The sequence below is a fragment of the Sus scrofa genome, chromosome 6, assembly GCF_054392235.1.
Source record: "Sus scrofa isolate SSC_HxYL_T2T_F1_AM1 chromosome 6, Sscrofa_HxYL_maternal_Yorkshire_Landrace_v2.0, whole genome shotgun sequence".
In the NCBI taxonomy this organism is placed as follows: domain Eukaryota; kingdom Metazoa; phylum Chordata; class Mammalia; order Artiodactyla; family Suidae; genus Sus; species Sus scrofa.
This window is the reverse complement of record NC_139388.1, coordinates 110,640,763-110,655,425: the sequence shown is the minus strand read 5'-3', so window position 1 is coordinate 110,655,425 and position 14,663 is coordinate 110,640,763. Positions and strand designations below refer to the sequence as shown.

The 14,663-nt window shown below is 37.9% G+C and overlaps 1 protein-coding gene across 6 annotated transcripts in view; it reads left to right on the top strand.

The window, feature by feature from the left end:
* Nucleotides 1–12,404, top strand: part of ROCK1 (Rho associated coiled-coil containing protein kinase 1) — a 151,034-nt gene extending 138,630 nt beyond the window's left edge. For 3 of the 6 annotated variants that reach the window (XM_084964317.1, XM_084964319.1, XM_005653400.4), the window contains 6 exons: nucleotides 2,405–2,475; nucleotides 2,687–2,775; nucleotides 7,281–7,359; nucleotides 7,518–7,779; nucleotides 8,477–8,684; nucleotides 10,858–12,404. In XM_084964317.1, the coding sequence (XP_084820443.1) occupies nucleotides 2,405–2,475; nucleotides 2,687–2,775; nucleotides 7,281–7,359; nucleotides 7,518–7,779; nucleotides 8,477–8,684; nucleotides 10,858–10,861 (713 nt within the window). In that variant the 3' untranslated portion in view covers nucleotides 10,862–12,404. Of the gene's footprint in view, nucleotides 1–2,404; nucleotides 2,476–2,686; nucleotides 2,776–7,280; nucleotides 7,360–7,517; nucleotides 7,780–8,476; nucleotides 8,685–8,979; nucleotides 9,219–10,857 lie in introns of those variants that run through there. The other 3 variants (XM_084964315.1, XM_084964318.1, XM_084964316.1) reach the window with 3 other exon arrangements.
* Nucleotides 12,405–14,663: the final 2,259 nt, after the last annotated feature.

Sequence of the window (14,663 nt, the reverse complement as noted above, 5' to 3'; positions counted from 1 at the left end):
TATCTGACATTTATTCTCATAGAGAAATAACTTGGAAGTAGGGATATTTAGCATATACAGTGTATAAATGTCAAGATTTTAAAGGCTTTCACATCATTCAGTTTTAGTAAGCTGCTACTTTTGGCACACTGAAGGGAAATTTTCCTAGCAGTAATTTTTTTGCTTTTGTAAAATAGAGTATTTGTGAATGATTAACAGCCTTCTTTATATTATTTAATATAAAATAGCCCTTTGTCTTTTAAATTACAACCATTATTTAAATAGTAGGTGACTTTAATTGGCTAATTCAGAAAAAAAGCAGAATTGCAAAATAATCAAAAAAGTTCTCAGGTGCCTACTTTGTGGAGTCAGATACCTTGGAGTATACCGAAAAGTAGTGTTGGACATAGTCCCCCACTCTCACAAAACTTAGTGACTAATGGAACAAATTAATTATTAATAAACTAAATAACAGCAAATAAAAAGAGTTGGGAGAGGGGTCATTTTGAACTGAAGTTTTTCATTATTTCTTCCACTGTAACAGCAACGACAGTTTGGATGAAGGAGAATAACAAAAGCAAAGGACATTAAGTACATAGATGTTGAAACAGAACATTACTCCCGATTCAGTTAACTGCAAAGCTTGTTTTTATTTTTTTCTTTTTGGACACACCTGCGGCATGCAGAAGTTCCCAGGCCAGGGATTGAACCCATGCCACAGTAGTGACCTGAGCCAGAGCAGTGACATTACAGATCCTTAAACCACTGAGGTACAAGGGAACTCCTGCAAAGATTGTTTAAGGACAGAGTAGCATTGCATTCTAGGAATTTAAACTCAGAAATTATTCTGCCTAGGTGAACCCTAGAGCTTTAACAGTTGCTGATTACCCTTGGGCATTTGGTTCACCTTGGTGTGCCTTAGTCTCTTCATTTGTAAATAGAGGATGATGATAGAACCTATCTTATCCTGTATTCTTAGGAATGTAATATCCTGTGTGAATGGGATTATACATGGATTGGATATGAGATATTGCTTGTAAAGCACTTGGCAAATAATGTTTTGTAAATGTTACCTATTGTTACTGCAAGGAAGGTTTACAACTTTCAAGTGATGTGGAGGAAGGTAATATATATTCCCATTAGAGTCATGATTTGAGCCACGAATCTGTCATAGTAGCATTGTTACTTAAAGTTGGTTTCTTTTCTTCTTTTGTGTTTCAAATAATTAGATCTTAAAAAACAATTAGGAGTTCCCGTCGTGGCGCAGTGGTTAACGAATCCGACTAGGAACCATGAGGTTGCGGGTTCGGTCCCTGCCCTTGCTCAGTGGGTTAACGATCCGGCGTTGCTGTGAGCTGTGGTGTAGGTCGCAGATGCGGCTCGGATCCCGCGTTGCTGTGGCTCTGGTGTAGGCTGGTGGCTACAGCTCCGATTAGACCCCTAGCCTGGGAATCTCCATATGCCGCGGAAGCGGCCCAAGAAATAGCAAAAAGACAAAAAAAAAAACAAAAAACAATTAAATGTTATTTTTTAATCTCATATAAAATAATCATTCCAAGTGGGACCATCTTTTTCCCTGAGATATTTTTAATGGACATTAATTGTATTTAAACAGAAATAATTATAAAGTGCTCTGATTGAGAATTTCTGGTATGCAGAAACTGGTAAAATAACCATTTTACCAACTGAGTTCTGTGTTCTTTTACTGTTTATTAGACTCTGGTACTACAAATTTAAGGGGGTTTATTTACCTCTTTAGTTTGATAAGAATCATAATCGGACTTAGCACTAGAATTAGGGATGCCCTTGCCAACTAAATTTGGACACATTGAAATTGTTAGGGGTGTTTTACCAAAAGTTTATTGGAATATTGTACTGAGAAAACAAATAAAATGCTTGTCTCTTATTCTTTATATCTAGTTGATTCTGCCTGCATTCCCTATTTATTTATCTTCTATTCTTATCTTCTGTGAGTAATAGGATATGTCTATACTTTTGCTTGCTCTTTCTTGTGTAAATCATGGCTCTGATTTGTTCCACTTGCTGCATTTTTTTTTTTTTTTTTGCTAAGTACTTTTTATATGAATGTTAAATGATATTTAAAGTCTTCTGTATCATATCCCATTTAAGCTGCAGTCCATTCCAGTCTTGCCTGGCTGTTAAGGGTATTGTTGTTACTTCATACTTTTATAATTGAGTACTAAATTTTAATTTTATGGGGAAAATGGCTTGGAATTTTTTTCTGCAATATTATGTATGGCCATTAAAGTTGATTTGTGTGATTGAAGCATGAAAGAGCAAATTATAGCACTTATTCATTTAGCTGTGTTCAAATGCCTGTTGCTGCATGCTGTCAGACAGCTTGTAATAGCCTTTCCTTTTGTGACAGTTTAAGGCTGATTACTATATATTCTTTTTCTTCTAGAATCAAGAATTGAAGGTTGGCTTTCAATACCAAATAGAGGAAATATCAAACGATATGGCTGGAAGAAACAGGTACCGTATGCCTCATTTTTTCTAATTGATATTCTGTTATATATTTTATGTTTTATATTTAAAGCATAGGACTTGTATTAACTGCTCTGTTGTTGGCATTGTTTTTAGATTAGTACAATATAATCCAGACATGAGTGGCAAGTATTATGCTTATCACTTTAATCCAAGTTAACATTGCTCTTATATCTCTTCCCCTTTTTTCTCATTTCAGTATGTTGTGGTAAGCAGCAAAAAAATCTTGTTCTATAATGATGAACAAGATAAGGAACAATCCAATCCGTCTATGGTGTTGGACATTGAGTAAGTTGCCTTTTATTGAATTTTAAGTCTCTCGGGTGTTCACTTATGATAATCAATTATTTTTAGACTTACTGTTTAGTTTTGACTTTGTTATTTAAACATTTTATTGGAGTTCCCATCGTGGCTCAGTGGGTTAAGGTTCCACTGTTGCCGTGAGTGGTTGTGTAGGTCACAGACATAGCTTGGATTTGATATGGCTGTGGTGTAGGCAGGCAGCTATGGCTCCGATTTTCCCCTAGCCTGGGAACGTACCTGCGCCGCAGGTACGGCCCTAAAAAGCAATAAATAAATAAATAAATAACAAATTTAAATAGCAACTTTATGTTAAATCTTATTTTAGGGAAGTTCCTGTTGTGGTGCAGCAGAAATGAATCTGACTTGGAACCATGAGGTTTGATCCCTGGCCTCGTTCAGTGGGTTAAGGATCCAGTGTTGCTGTGAGCTGTGGTGTAGGTTGCAGACATGGCTCAGATCTGGCATTGCTGTGGCTGTGGCGTAAGCTGGCAGCTACAGCTCCAATTCGACCCCTAGCCTGGGAACCTCCATATGCCATGGGCACAGCCCTAAAAGCAAAAAAAAAAAGTCTTATTTTACATGTGGGAAGGAAATTTTTACATACCTGATTGATGTATTCTAAAGACAATTTTCTTTGTAAATTTCAAACATTTGTTGGCTTTAAGTTCATAAAGTATCTCAAAGAGTGTATGATTATGTGGTTGTTGTTAATAAGGAAATAAATGTATCTTTTTTTTTTTTTTTTGGTCTTTTTTGGGCTACACCCCTGGCATATGGAGATTCCCAGGCTAGGGGTCAAATTGGAGCTGTAGCCACTGGCCTTTGCCATAGCTCACAGCAACATCAGATCTTTAACCCACTGAGCAAGGTCAGGGATTGAACCTATGTCCTCATGGATCCTAGTCAGATTCATTCCTGCTGAGCCACAACAGGAACTCCTAAAACCATTTATTAAGCAGTTCTGCCTGTATTATTACAGGGGTTGTGGTAAGACAATTCCATATTTAAGGAGCTTACAGACTAGTAGTAGGGAAAATAAACATGCAGTATTTGTACAGCAGAAATTATGACAACATTGTAAATCAACTATACTTCAGTAAAACTTTAAAAGCCAAAAAAAAAAAAAATGCAGTAAAATACAAATTCAAAGTGAAGTGTGATGGTTGCTACAGAGGAATGTAAAATTAAAATGAAGCATTGCCATTCCTTTGTAATATAGAACCAGTTATAGTTAGAATGTAAACAGAATTGAGCAATCACCAGAGAGTACTGATGTTTTATTTCTCAACTTAAAAAAATTAGTTGTGAAAATTTAAATGATCAACTTAAGTGGAATAATGCATAAACATTAATAAGAATGCCATCTTTCAATTAAGTTAAATACTTTTTACGCTGGTAAGAGTTTGTTGTTTCACCTTTTAATTGAGATGTAATTTTCATGCAGTAAAATGCATATGTCTTAAGTGTTCAGTGACTTTTGACAGTTGTAAGCACCCACATAATCACTATCCAGTACAAGGTAAAGAATATTTCTCTATCACCCTAAAAAGCTAACTTGTGCCTCCTCAGGGGAGGTGGGAAAAAAAGATTATCAAAATTCTGTCACTGAGATTTAGTTTTGTCTATTCTAGAACTTGTTATTAATGGAATTGTATAGTATGTACTCTTTTGCGCCTGGCTTCTTTCATTCAGCATTGTGTTTTGCTGTATTTATCAATTATTCTTTTTACTGCTGAGTAATATTCCATTGAATGAATATATCTGTTTATCAAAAATCTTTTGTTGATAGGCATTTTACTGGCTTCCAGCTTAGGACAATTATAAATGAGACCACCTTGAACATTCTTTCCGTGGACTTAAGTTTTTGTTTCTCATGAATAAATACTGGGAGTGGAATCCTTTGTCATAGAGTTAATCTGTGTAAATCTACCAAATAGTTCTCAAAAATGGTTATATTTTATATGCACCAGTAATCTATGTTTCAGTTGTTTCATATCTTTTTTTTTTTTTTTTTTTTTTGGTCTTTTGTCTATTTAGGGCCACACCCACATCATATGGAAATTCCCAGGCTAGGGGTTGAAGTGGAGCTGTAGCTGCTGGCCCACACCACAGCCACAGCAACACAGGATCTGAGCCGCGTCTGCAATTATACCACAACTCACGGCAACGCCAGATCCTTCACCCACTGAGCAAGGCCTGGGATAAAACCCACATCCTCATGGATACCAGTCAGGTTCGTTGAAAATTGAGCCGCAACAGGAACTCCATCAGCTGTTTCATATCTTAACCAACATTTGGTGTTGTGTGTCTGACTTTCAGCTATTCTAATGATTTGAAATGTTGTCTTATTATTTTAATTTATATTTTCCTTATGACTAATGATCCCAAGAGTCTTTTCATGTGGAGTTCCCATTGTGGCTTAGCAAGTTAAGAACCCAACATAGTGTCTGCGAGGATGCAGGTTAGATCTCTGGCCTCACTTAGTGAGTTAAGGATACAACGTTTCTGAGATGTAGGTCTCAGACATGGCTCGGATCCTGAAATGCTGTGGCTGTGGTGTAGGCTGGCAGTTATAGCTCCAATTCAACCCCTAGCCTGGGTGCAGCCCTAAAAAGCAAAAAAATAAAGTAATATGTAGTGCAAATATTTCCCAATCTGTGGTTTGGTAATTCATTTTCTTTATGGTATCTTTTAATGGAAACCAATTTATCACTTTTTAAAAAGGATTATTGCCTTTTGCTAGTCTGTCCAAGACATTTTTACCTGCCCAAAGGTTGTGAAAGTTTCTTCTAGGAACTTTATTTTTCTAGTTTTTATAATTAAGTTCTGATTGATCTCAAGTGTGTTTTTCTGTTTGTTAAGACGTAGTGGTTGAGATTAGTTTTTTGGGGGGAGGGTGTTTTGTTCACCACTTTTTATATATATTGACCTTGAATACTCACCTTGCTACTAACTTATTAGTTTCAGAGATATTGTATATGAGTATGGATTCCACAGGGCTTTTCGACACAGACGATCATGCCATCTTCAAGTAGTGATAGTTTTACTGCTTCCTTTCCAACCTGTATGCCTTTACCATATGTATAAATTCATATTACCACTACCCCACCACCAAGTTAAAATACAGAATAGTTCCATCACAGGGACCTTCATATTGCCCTTTTTGCGGGGGCTGCATGTGTAAGTTCCCAGGCCAGGGATTGAACCAGCACCATAGCATCAGCAGTGACCTAAGCCACTGCAGTGATCATTCAGATCCTTAACCTGCTGTGCCACAAGGAAATTCCCCATATTGCCTTTTTATAGCCATAGGAAGCATCTTTTCTGTTCCCCTCTCTAATCCATGGCAACTGCTAATCAGTTCTCCATCTCTATAATTTTGTCATTTCAAGGATATTATATAGGTGGATATTATATAGGTGGAATCAAATAGTATATAACATTTGAGATCTGCTTTTTTCACTCTGTAATTCCCCTGAAGTCCATCCAAGTTGTAGTTTTTCCTTCATGGTTGAGTAGTATTCCATCATAGGAATGTACCACAGTTTAACCATTTCAGGTTTTTTTCCAATTTTGGCCTATTAAAAATAATGCTATGGGAGTTCCCTTTGTGGCTTAGTGGGTTAAGAATCTGATGTAGTGTCAGTGAGGTTGCTGTTTACGATCCCTGATGTAGTGTCAGTGAGGTTAAGGATCCAGTGTTGCTGCAAGCTGCAACGTAGGTCATAGATGTGGCTCAGGGTCCTGCACTTACTATGGCTGTGATGTGGGCCAGCAGCTGCAGCTCCAATTTGACACTAGCCTGGGAACTTCTATATGCTGCATGTGCGGCCCTAAAAAGAAAATAAATAAGTAAATAAAGCTATGAACATTCATATACAGGCTTTCATACAGATTTTTAAGAAACTGCCATACTCTTTTTTTCCAGAGTGGCTCTGCAGTTTTACATTTCTACCACAATTGTAAGTGATGATCTAGTTTCTCTGCATCATCACCAACATTTGATATTACTACTATCTTTATTTTTGAAATTCTGATAGGTATACAGTGATACTAATTGTGATTTTAATTTGCATTTCTCTGATGACTAATATTTTCTCGTGCTTATTGGCCATCTCTGTGTTCTTCTCAGTGAAATATCTATGGCTTTTGTTTTAAATGAATTTTCTTTTGTTGTTGTTGTTGTTGTTGTTGTTGCTATTGCTATTTCTTGGGCCGCTCCCGCAGCATATGGAGGTTCCCAGGCTAGGGGTCGAATCGGAGCTGTAGCCACCGGCCTACGCCAGAGCCACAGCAACGCGGGATCCGAGCCGCGTCTGCAACCTACACCACAGCTCACGGCAACGCCGGATCGTTAACCCACTGAGCAAGGGCAGGGACCGAACCCGCAACCTCATGGTTCCTAGTCGGATTCGTTAACCACTGCGCCACAACGGGAACTCCTAAATGAATTTTCATAATGGCTTACATCATATTTATTTTCATTTTAGTAAATTGTTTCATGTTCGACCTGTAACCCAAGGAGATGTGTATAGAGCTGAAACTGAAGAAATTCCTAAGATATTCCAGGTAAAAATCCAAAATTATAATTTTAGAAGATCCTTTACCAAAGTACTAAGTGTATTTTGTGAGGTAAATGTAAATACACCAATACTTTCATGCATTTGAACCTTGTATGTACAGATTAAGACATTTTTTAATCTTTTGTTTACCATTCCCAAATGTAGATACTATATGCAAACGAAGGTGAATGTAGAAAAGACGTAGAGATGGAACCAGTACAACAAGCTGAAAAAACTAATTTTCAAAACCACAAAGGCCATGAGTTCATCCCTACCCTCTACCACTTTCCTGCCAACTGTGAGGCCTGTGCCAAACCTCTCTGGCATGTTTTTAAGCCACCCCCTGCCCTAGAATGTCGAAGATGCCACGTTAAGTGCCACAGAGATCACTTAGATAAGAAGGAGGACTTAATTTCTCCTTGTAAAGGTAAGGCATGAAAATTATTTTTACAACTTTTAACAAATTAGAGAATTAATCCCAGTGAAATCTTCAGGTGTAGCACTTCCTATACCAAGTCTAGAAGAGATGGTAAGAAGTAACATTTTGGTGTTGAGGAGCCATTGCCAAAAGGTTCAGGTGTAGGCTGGCAGCTATAGCTCTGATTCAACCCCTAGCCTTGGAAACTTCCAGGTGCTATAGGTATGCCCCTAAAAAGTAAAAAAAAAAAGAAAAAAATAATTATAAATTGGAAAGAGGGGCTATCGATGAGTTTTACTGTATTTCCCCCTTAAGTTTTGACCTCCACCTTGGTTTTGTTTGTTTGTTTTGTCTGGTTTTCAGTGCCTGGACCAGTGTGCCCTATCATAGACCAGATGTCTTCTAGTTTAGCAGTTAATCTAAGGATATAGAATATAGGCTAAAGCTATTTTAAGATTTTAAGAAAACTTGTGTTCTAAAGATGCATTTATTTGTTTCACTTCTGCAGGTTTTTTTTGTATTTCTGATTTTACTTTATTTTTCTTACTATTTTATAGCTAATGTTTTTAAATTTTCTGACTTAATTGAACTAAGAAAAGGTATTGTCCAAGCCTAATTAAGCATAGTAAATTGTAAGAAAAATTTGATAGGGCTCTTTGAGGTATTATATGATTTTAATTGTGGTCTTTTTTTTTTCTTAAAATAGTAAGTTATGATGTAACATCAGCAAGAGATATGCTGCTCTTAGCATGTTCTCAGGATGAACAAAAAAAATGGGTAACTCATTTAGTAAAGAAGATCCCTAAGAATCCACCATCTAGTTTTGTTCGTGCATCCCCTCGAACACTTTCTACAAGATCCACTGCAAATCAGTCTTTCCGAAAAGTGGTCAAAAATACATCTGGAAAAACTAGGTAAGGATTGAAATGTTAACCTTTTTAATAGTATGTGATTGGATAATATCTATTAAAATCTGAAGCCTATTTCTTCGTTTCCCCATAAAGGGGCATCATTTGTGCTTAGGTATTTATATATGACTTGAAATGACTTTACAAATTATTTTAACTGATTCCTGTTAGAAGCTAAGAAAATTTATAAATGTATTTTTTTCCGTATCAAGTTTGTTGTCATTGATTGTGATATACTTGGTACCTACTTAGCTCTTAATGTTTTAAACAACTGTGGCTTACCTCTTTTTAATGTAAATAGAAAACTTTGCTCACCTTGGAGTTCCCGTCCTGGCTCAGTGGTTAACAACCTCGACCAGCATCCATGAGGATTCAGGTTCCATCCCTGGCCTTGCTCAGTAGGTTAAGGAGCTGGCATTGCTGTGAGCTGTGGTGTAGGTCGCAGATGCAGCTCTTATCCTTTGTTGCTGTGGCCGTGGTGTAGGGCAGTGGCTACAGCTCCAATTATACACCTAGCCTGGGAACCTCCATATATGACGAGTGTGGCTCTAAAAAGACAAAACAAAAAACAAAAAAACACTACTTTGCTCATCTTATTTTGAACTGTACTGGCATAGATTTTTTTTTTTTAACCAAAATTATTTGGTATTATCAGTGTTACAAGTAAAGTCCTCAATTAAGTACCCTTTTTTTCTTTTGAGGGGAGAGAGGGAAGGGTAGTTTAACTGGTTTTGATGGAATTTTTTTCGAAAGTACTTATATGTTAAAATAAGCAATTGCAGGGCATAATTAAACCCTTTCTTGAGGAGTGGTTTTGATATCTCATTCTCATTAAGTTATCATTTAACACATGAAAAGCTTGCAGAAATTAAGCAACTTGCATAAGATCATACAGCTAATTAGTGGCTTAGTCAGGTTGGACTCCTTTTTTTTTTTTTTTTTTTGCTTTTTGGGGCTGCATCCAAGGCATATGGAGGTTCCCAGGCTAGGGGTGGAATCAGAGCTACATCTGCTGGCCAGCCACAGCAGTGCCAGATCCTTAATCCACTGAGTGAGGCCAGGGATCGAACCTACAACCGCATGGTTCCTAGTCAGATTCGTTTCTGCTATGCCCCAGCAGAAACTCTTGGAACGCATTTTTTTCATCCATTTCTAAAGCCTATGTTTTTTTTCCTATACTAAATACCAGCTTTCCCCAGGGTGTAATCCCTACATCAAGAGGATCATTTGAATATGGAAACTGAGACCCAACATTGATTTACCACTCTGCTAATGTCACCCAGGTTTTCCAAGAAAGCTTAAAACCATATTTAATTTATCCTGTTTCTTCTTTGCATATTATCTGATTCTTCGAAATGAGTCATATCCATTCTATAGAGTCCTGGGTCATTGCTCTCCTGTATAGGATAAAAGCTAAATCTAAAATACTTAAAATTGGGAGTTCCCATTGTGGCGCAGTGGTTAATGAATCCGACTAGGAAGCATGAGTTGCAGGTTCGATCCCTGGCCTCACTCAGTGGATTAAGAATCTGGCATTGCTGTGAGCTATGGTGTAAGGTTGCAAGCGTGGCTCGAATCTGGCATTGCTGTGGCTATGGCGTAGGCCAGAAGCTGTATCTCCGATTAGACCCCTAGCTTGGGAGCCTTAATATGCCTCGGGTGCGGCCCTAAAAAGCAAAAAAAAAAAAAAAACCTTAAAATTGGAGCTCCCATTGTGGTTCACTGTTATGAAACCAGCTAGTATCCACGAGGATATGGGTTCGATCCCTGGCCTCACTCTGTGGGTTAAGGATCCAGTGTTGCCATGGGCTGTGGTGTAGGTCACAGACGTGGCTCGGATCTGGCTTTGCTGTAGCTGTGGTGAAGGCTAGCCGCTGAAGCTCTGATTTGACTCTTAGCCTGGGAACTTCCGTATGCCACAGGTACAGCCCTATAAAAAGAGGAAAAAATAAATTGTTTTAGAGCTTTGTGGGGGAAAAAATGTGTTTGAAACAAAGTAGAAGCAAAAAGGAGATAATAGTGTATTTTTCTGTTTTCCTGTTTTCCAAATGTTGTGTATTAGTTAATTATTATTTATATGTACCTTTCCTTCCAGTTTTTATTTTTTGTATTTTTATACTGAGTGTATTTCTTCATTTTTTTTTCCTTTTTTTTTTTTTTTTTTTTTTTCTCTCAACAGTTAATTGTGTGACCTAGTGCCTTGTGGAATTGTGTGAGATGCTACCTGATAAACCAGGCGTCTTGAACCATGCAGAGCAGACAGGCTGTTCTTTTGACACAAATATCACAGGCTTCAGGGTTAAGATTGCTGTTATTCTGTCTTTGCTTTGGCACAAAAAGCACACTGAGGGTTGTTGTGTTTTGTTTTGTTTTTTTCCTTTATTGCGGGTTTGCCTACAGGTAGATTAGATTAATTATTACTATGTAATGCAAGTACAATTGAGGGAAAGCTTAGCTAGATATATTTTTTTAAAAAGGTGCTGCCTTTTTGAACTTCTAAGAAAACGCCTTTCAATCATGATAGAACCCAGTTTTCCTCATACGAATGAGAGGAAGAGACTTTCACTTTCAAGTGGAATGGCCGTCACTATCAAGATCAGCTCATGGAAGGAGTAAAGAAAATATCTCAAAATGAGACAACTGAAATTTTTTTTTAATAACTTCAGTTTTTGTGCTCTTGCAAGACTATACAAAACTATTTTAAGAAAGCAGTGAGGGCACTTGACTTCAGTGCCCTTACTGTAGAATTTAAAAGCCTTACTGTTGATTGCCCATGGTGGACTTAATGGAAAATAAATATTTACATTATGCTTTACAAAATACTGTATGTGTTTCAGCAAGTTTGTAGATTGGGGAATGGGAGAAGGCAAAAAAAAAATTACATTTAATCTATGCATTTTTGCCAAGCCATATCGAGTTATTTTACTACTAGAGACATTAGGAACTAACTGTACAAAAGAACCAAGTTTAAAAGCATTTTGTGGGGTACATCATTTCTGTAATTGTATAATGTGTTTCTTTGTGGTTTTTAAGTGATAAAGACATTAAGTTAACAAACATATAAGAAATGTATGCACTGTTTGAAATGTAAATTATTCTTAGAACACTTTTGATGGGAGTTGCATTGCCCTTTTAGTGCCTTAATTTGAGAGAATTATTTTACTGCCATGACTAAATATAGAAATTTGAAAAAGCATATTTTCAAAAAATTGTCAGTGGGTTTTTCATTGATAATTGGTTTAATTTAAAATATTTAGAAGCTTGTTGGACTTTCATAATTTGAATACAATCTTTGTATCAAACTACCTGGTAAAATAATGAATGACTTTATAGAACTCTGCAAAATATGTTGAAGGTTGCACCTATATAAAAGAAAATTATGGCAATACATCTGTGATGTTTTCCAGTTAACATAGGAATTACCAGATAAATACTGTTAAACTCTTGTCCAATACCAAGAGTTGATTCATGTGTAGGCAGTATGATTTATTGTTTATTTTTTTAACCAAATACCTCCTCAGTAATTTATAATGGCTTTGCAGTAATGTGTATCAGATAAGAAGCACTGGAAAACTGATTCGTCTCTAGGATGATATGCATGTTTCAAGTGGTATTAAAAGCCGCACTGATGGATATGTAATAATAAACATATCTGTTATTAATATGCTAATGACTCTGTGCTCATTTAATGAGAAATAAAAGTAATTTATGGATGGATACCTTTAATATGACTGCTATGGTGTTTTCTCATGGCTTAGATGAATAGAAACCATGCTATAAATTAGTCCCTGACTGTATACAAATGTTTGTTAAATTTCTAGATTAAAATGAACTTTATTTATTTTTTTGTCCTTTTAGGGCTGCACCATGGCATATGGAGGTTCCCAGGCTAGGGCTCTAATCAGAGCTGTAGATGCCAGCCTACACCACAGCCACAGCAAGGCCAGATCCGAGGCGCATCTGCCACCTACAACACAGATCACAGCAATGCCGGATCCTTAACCCACTGAGCAAGGCCAGGGATCAAACCTGCAACCTCATGGTTCCTAGTCGGATTCATTCTCGCTGTGCCACGATGGGAACTCCCTAAAGTGAACTTTTAAAAGATAAAACCTGGTTTGTGCTCTCAAACAGGAGTGGCTACAGTTGAAAAGAAAAGTTGGCTAATGTCTCCATTGGGAAACAATTCTCCATGGGTCTCTTGCATTTCTCACAGCTTGAGAGCAGAGGCTTTGATAAGCCTTTGTTCCACACTATCTTTTTCCAAGGAGATCTGTATAGTGAACAGCTTTGGAAGATGTCTTGTTTCCCTCAAGAAGGAGGCAGGTTTGTTTGCTATTGTATAATAAGGAACAACAGCTCTCTTTATGGCAAAAGTTGGCAGGTTTGCCTGAGCTAATTATAAAAGATTCAGGTACTCTAAACTTTGGGTTCCTCTGCTGCAGTGCTAACCCACTGCATGCTCAGCACCCACCTGGACCACCCTGCTTTGCCCCTGGGGAACCTGGAGGACAGTGGAAACTGATTGGAGACATGAAGTTCACCCTGCTTGCTGTGCTGTTAGTATGAAGTTATTGGCTCTGATCTAGGATCTGTGAAACTGGCAGGCTAACTTGCAAGTAGGGTGAAAACTCAGACCCTTCACAGTCCTGGGCAGTGTCCTTACTACCTTCTCAGACCCATCACCATTACCCTAATATCTTACAGTGTAATGTATTAGAATCCAGTAAAATGCAGAGAACTTGCTTGAGCAAGAGAGGACCTCCCCACCCTACAGCATGCAGATGTTTCCAGGCCAGGGATTAACCAGAGACAGCAGTGACAGCATTGGATCCTTAACCCACTGAGCTACCTGGGAATTTCCACATTATTTTGATTACTGTAGCTTTGTAGTATTGTCTGAAGTCTGGGAGTAGTTATGCCTCCTACTTTGCTTGTTTTCCTTAGGATTGCTTTGGCAATTCTGGTCTTTTATGATTCCATTTAAGTTTTGGATTATTCTGTTTCTGTGAAAAATGTCATGGGGGAGTTCCTGTGGTGGTGCAGGAGGTTAAGGAGCTGGCATTGTCTCTGCAGCAGCTTGGTTCACTACTGACGTGTGAGTTTGATCCCTGGCCCAGCACAATGGGTTAAGGATTGAGCTTGCTGCAGGTGTGGCATAGGTCACAGCTGTAGCTTGGATTTGGTACCTGACATGGGAACTTCCTTTTTTATTATTATTATTATTCTTTTTACTTTCTTTTTAGGGCCACGCCGGTGGCCTATGGAAGTTCCCAGGCTAGGGGTTGAATCAGAGCTGCAGCTGCTGGCCTACACCATAGCCACAGCCACAGCCACACTGGATCCGAACCACATCTGTCACATACACTACATCTTGCAGCAACACTGGATCCTTAACCCACTGAGCAAGCCTTGGAAACTCCAGGCCTGGGAACTACTGTATGCCTCAGGTGTGCCCCCCGCCAAAAAAGATCTGGTAATTTGACAGGGATACATTAAATCCGTAGATTGCTTTGGGTTTGTGTGGCCATTGTAACAGTATTCTTCCAACCTAGGAGCATGGGATAGCTTTCCTTTTTTTTTTTTTTTCCCATCCTCTTTAATTTCCTTTATTAATATTTTATAGTTCTGTGTATCTTTCACCTTCTTTGTCAGGTTTATTCATTTTTATTGTTTTTGGGGGGGTGGGGGTTGGCCTCCCTGTGGCATGTGGAGTTCCCATGCCAAGAATCAGATGCAAGCTGCAGTCTCAACCCATGCTGCAGCTGCAGTAATGCAGGATCCTTAACTTACCATGCTGGGCTAGGGATCAAGCCTGTGTCCCAGCACTCCCAATACACCACTGATCCTGTTGCACCACAGCAGGAATTCCTGGTGCAATTTTAAAAGGTATTTTTTTTAATATTCCCTTTCTGATATTTCACTTTTAGTGTAAAAAAATGCTACTGATTTCTGAATGTTAACCTTGTATCTTGCTACTTGCTG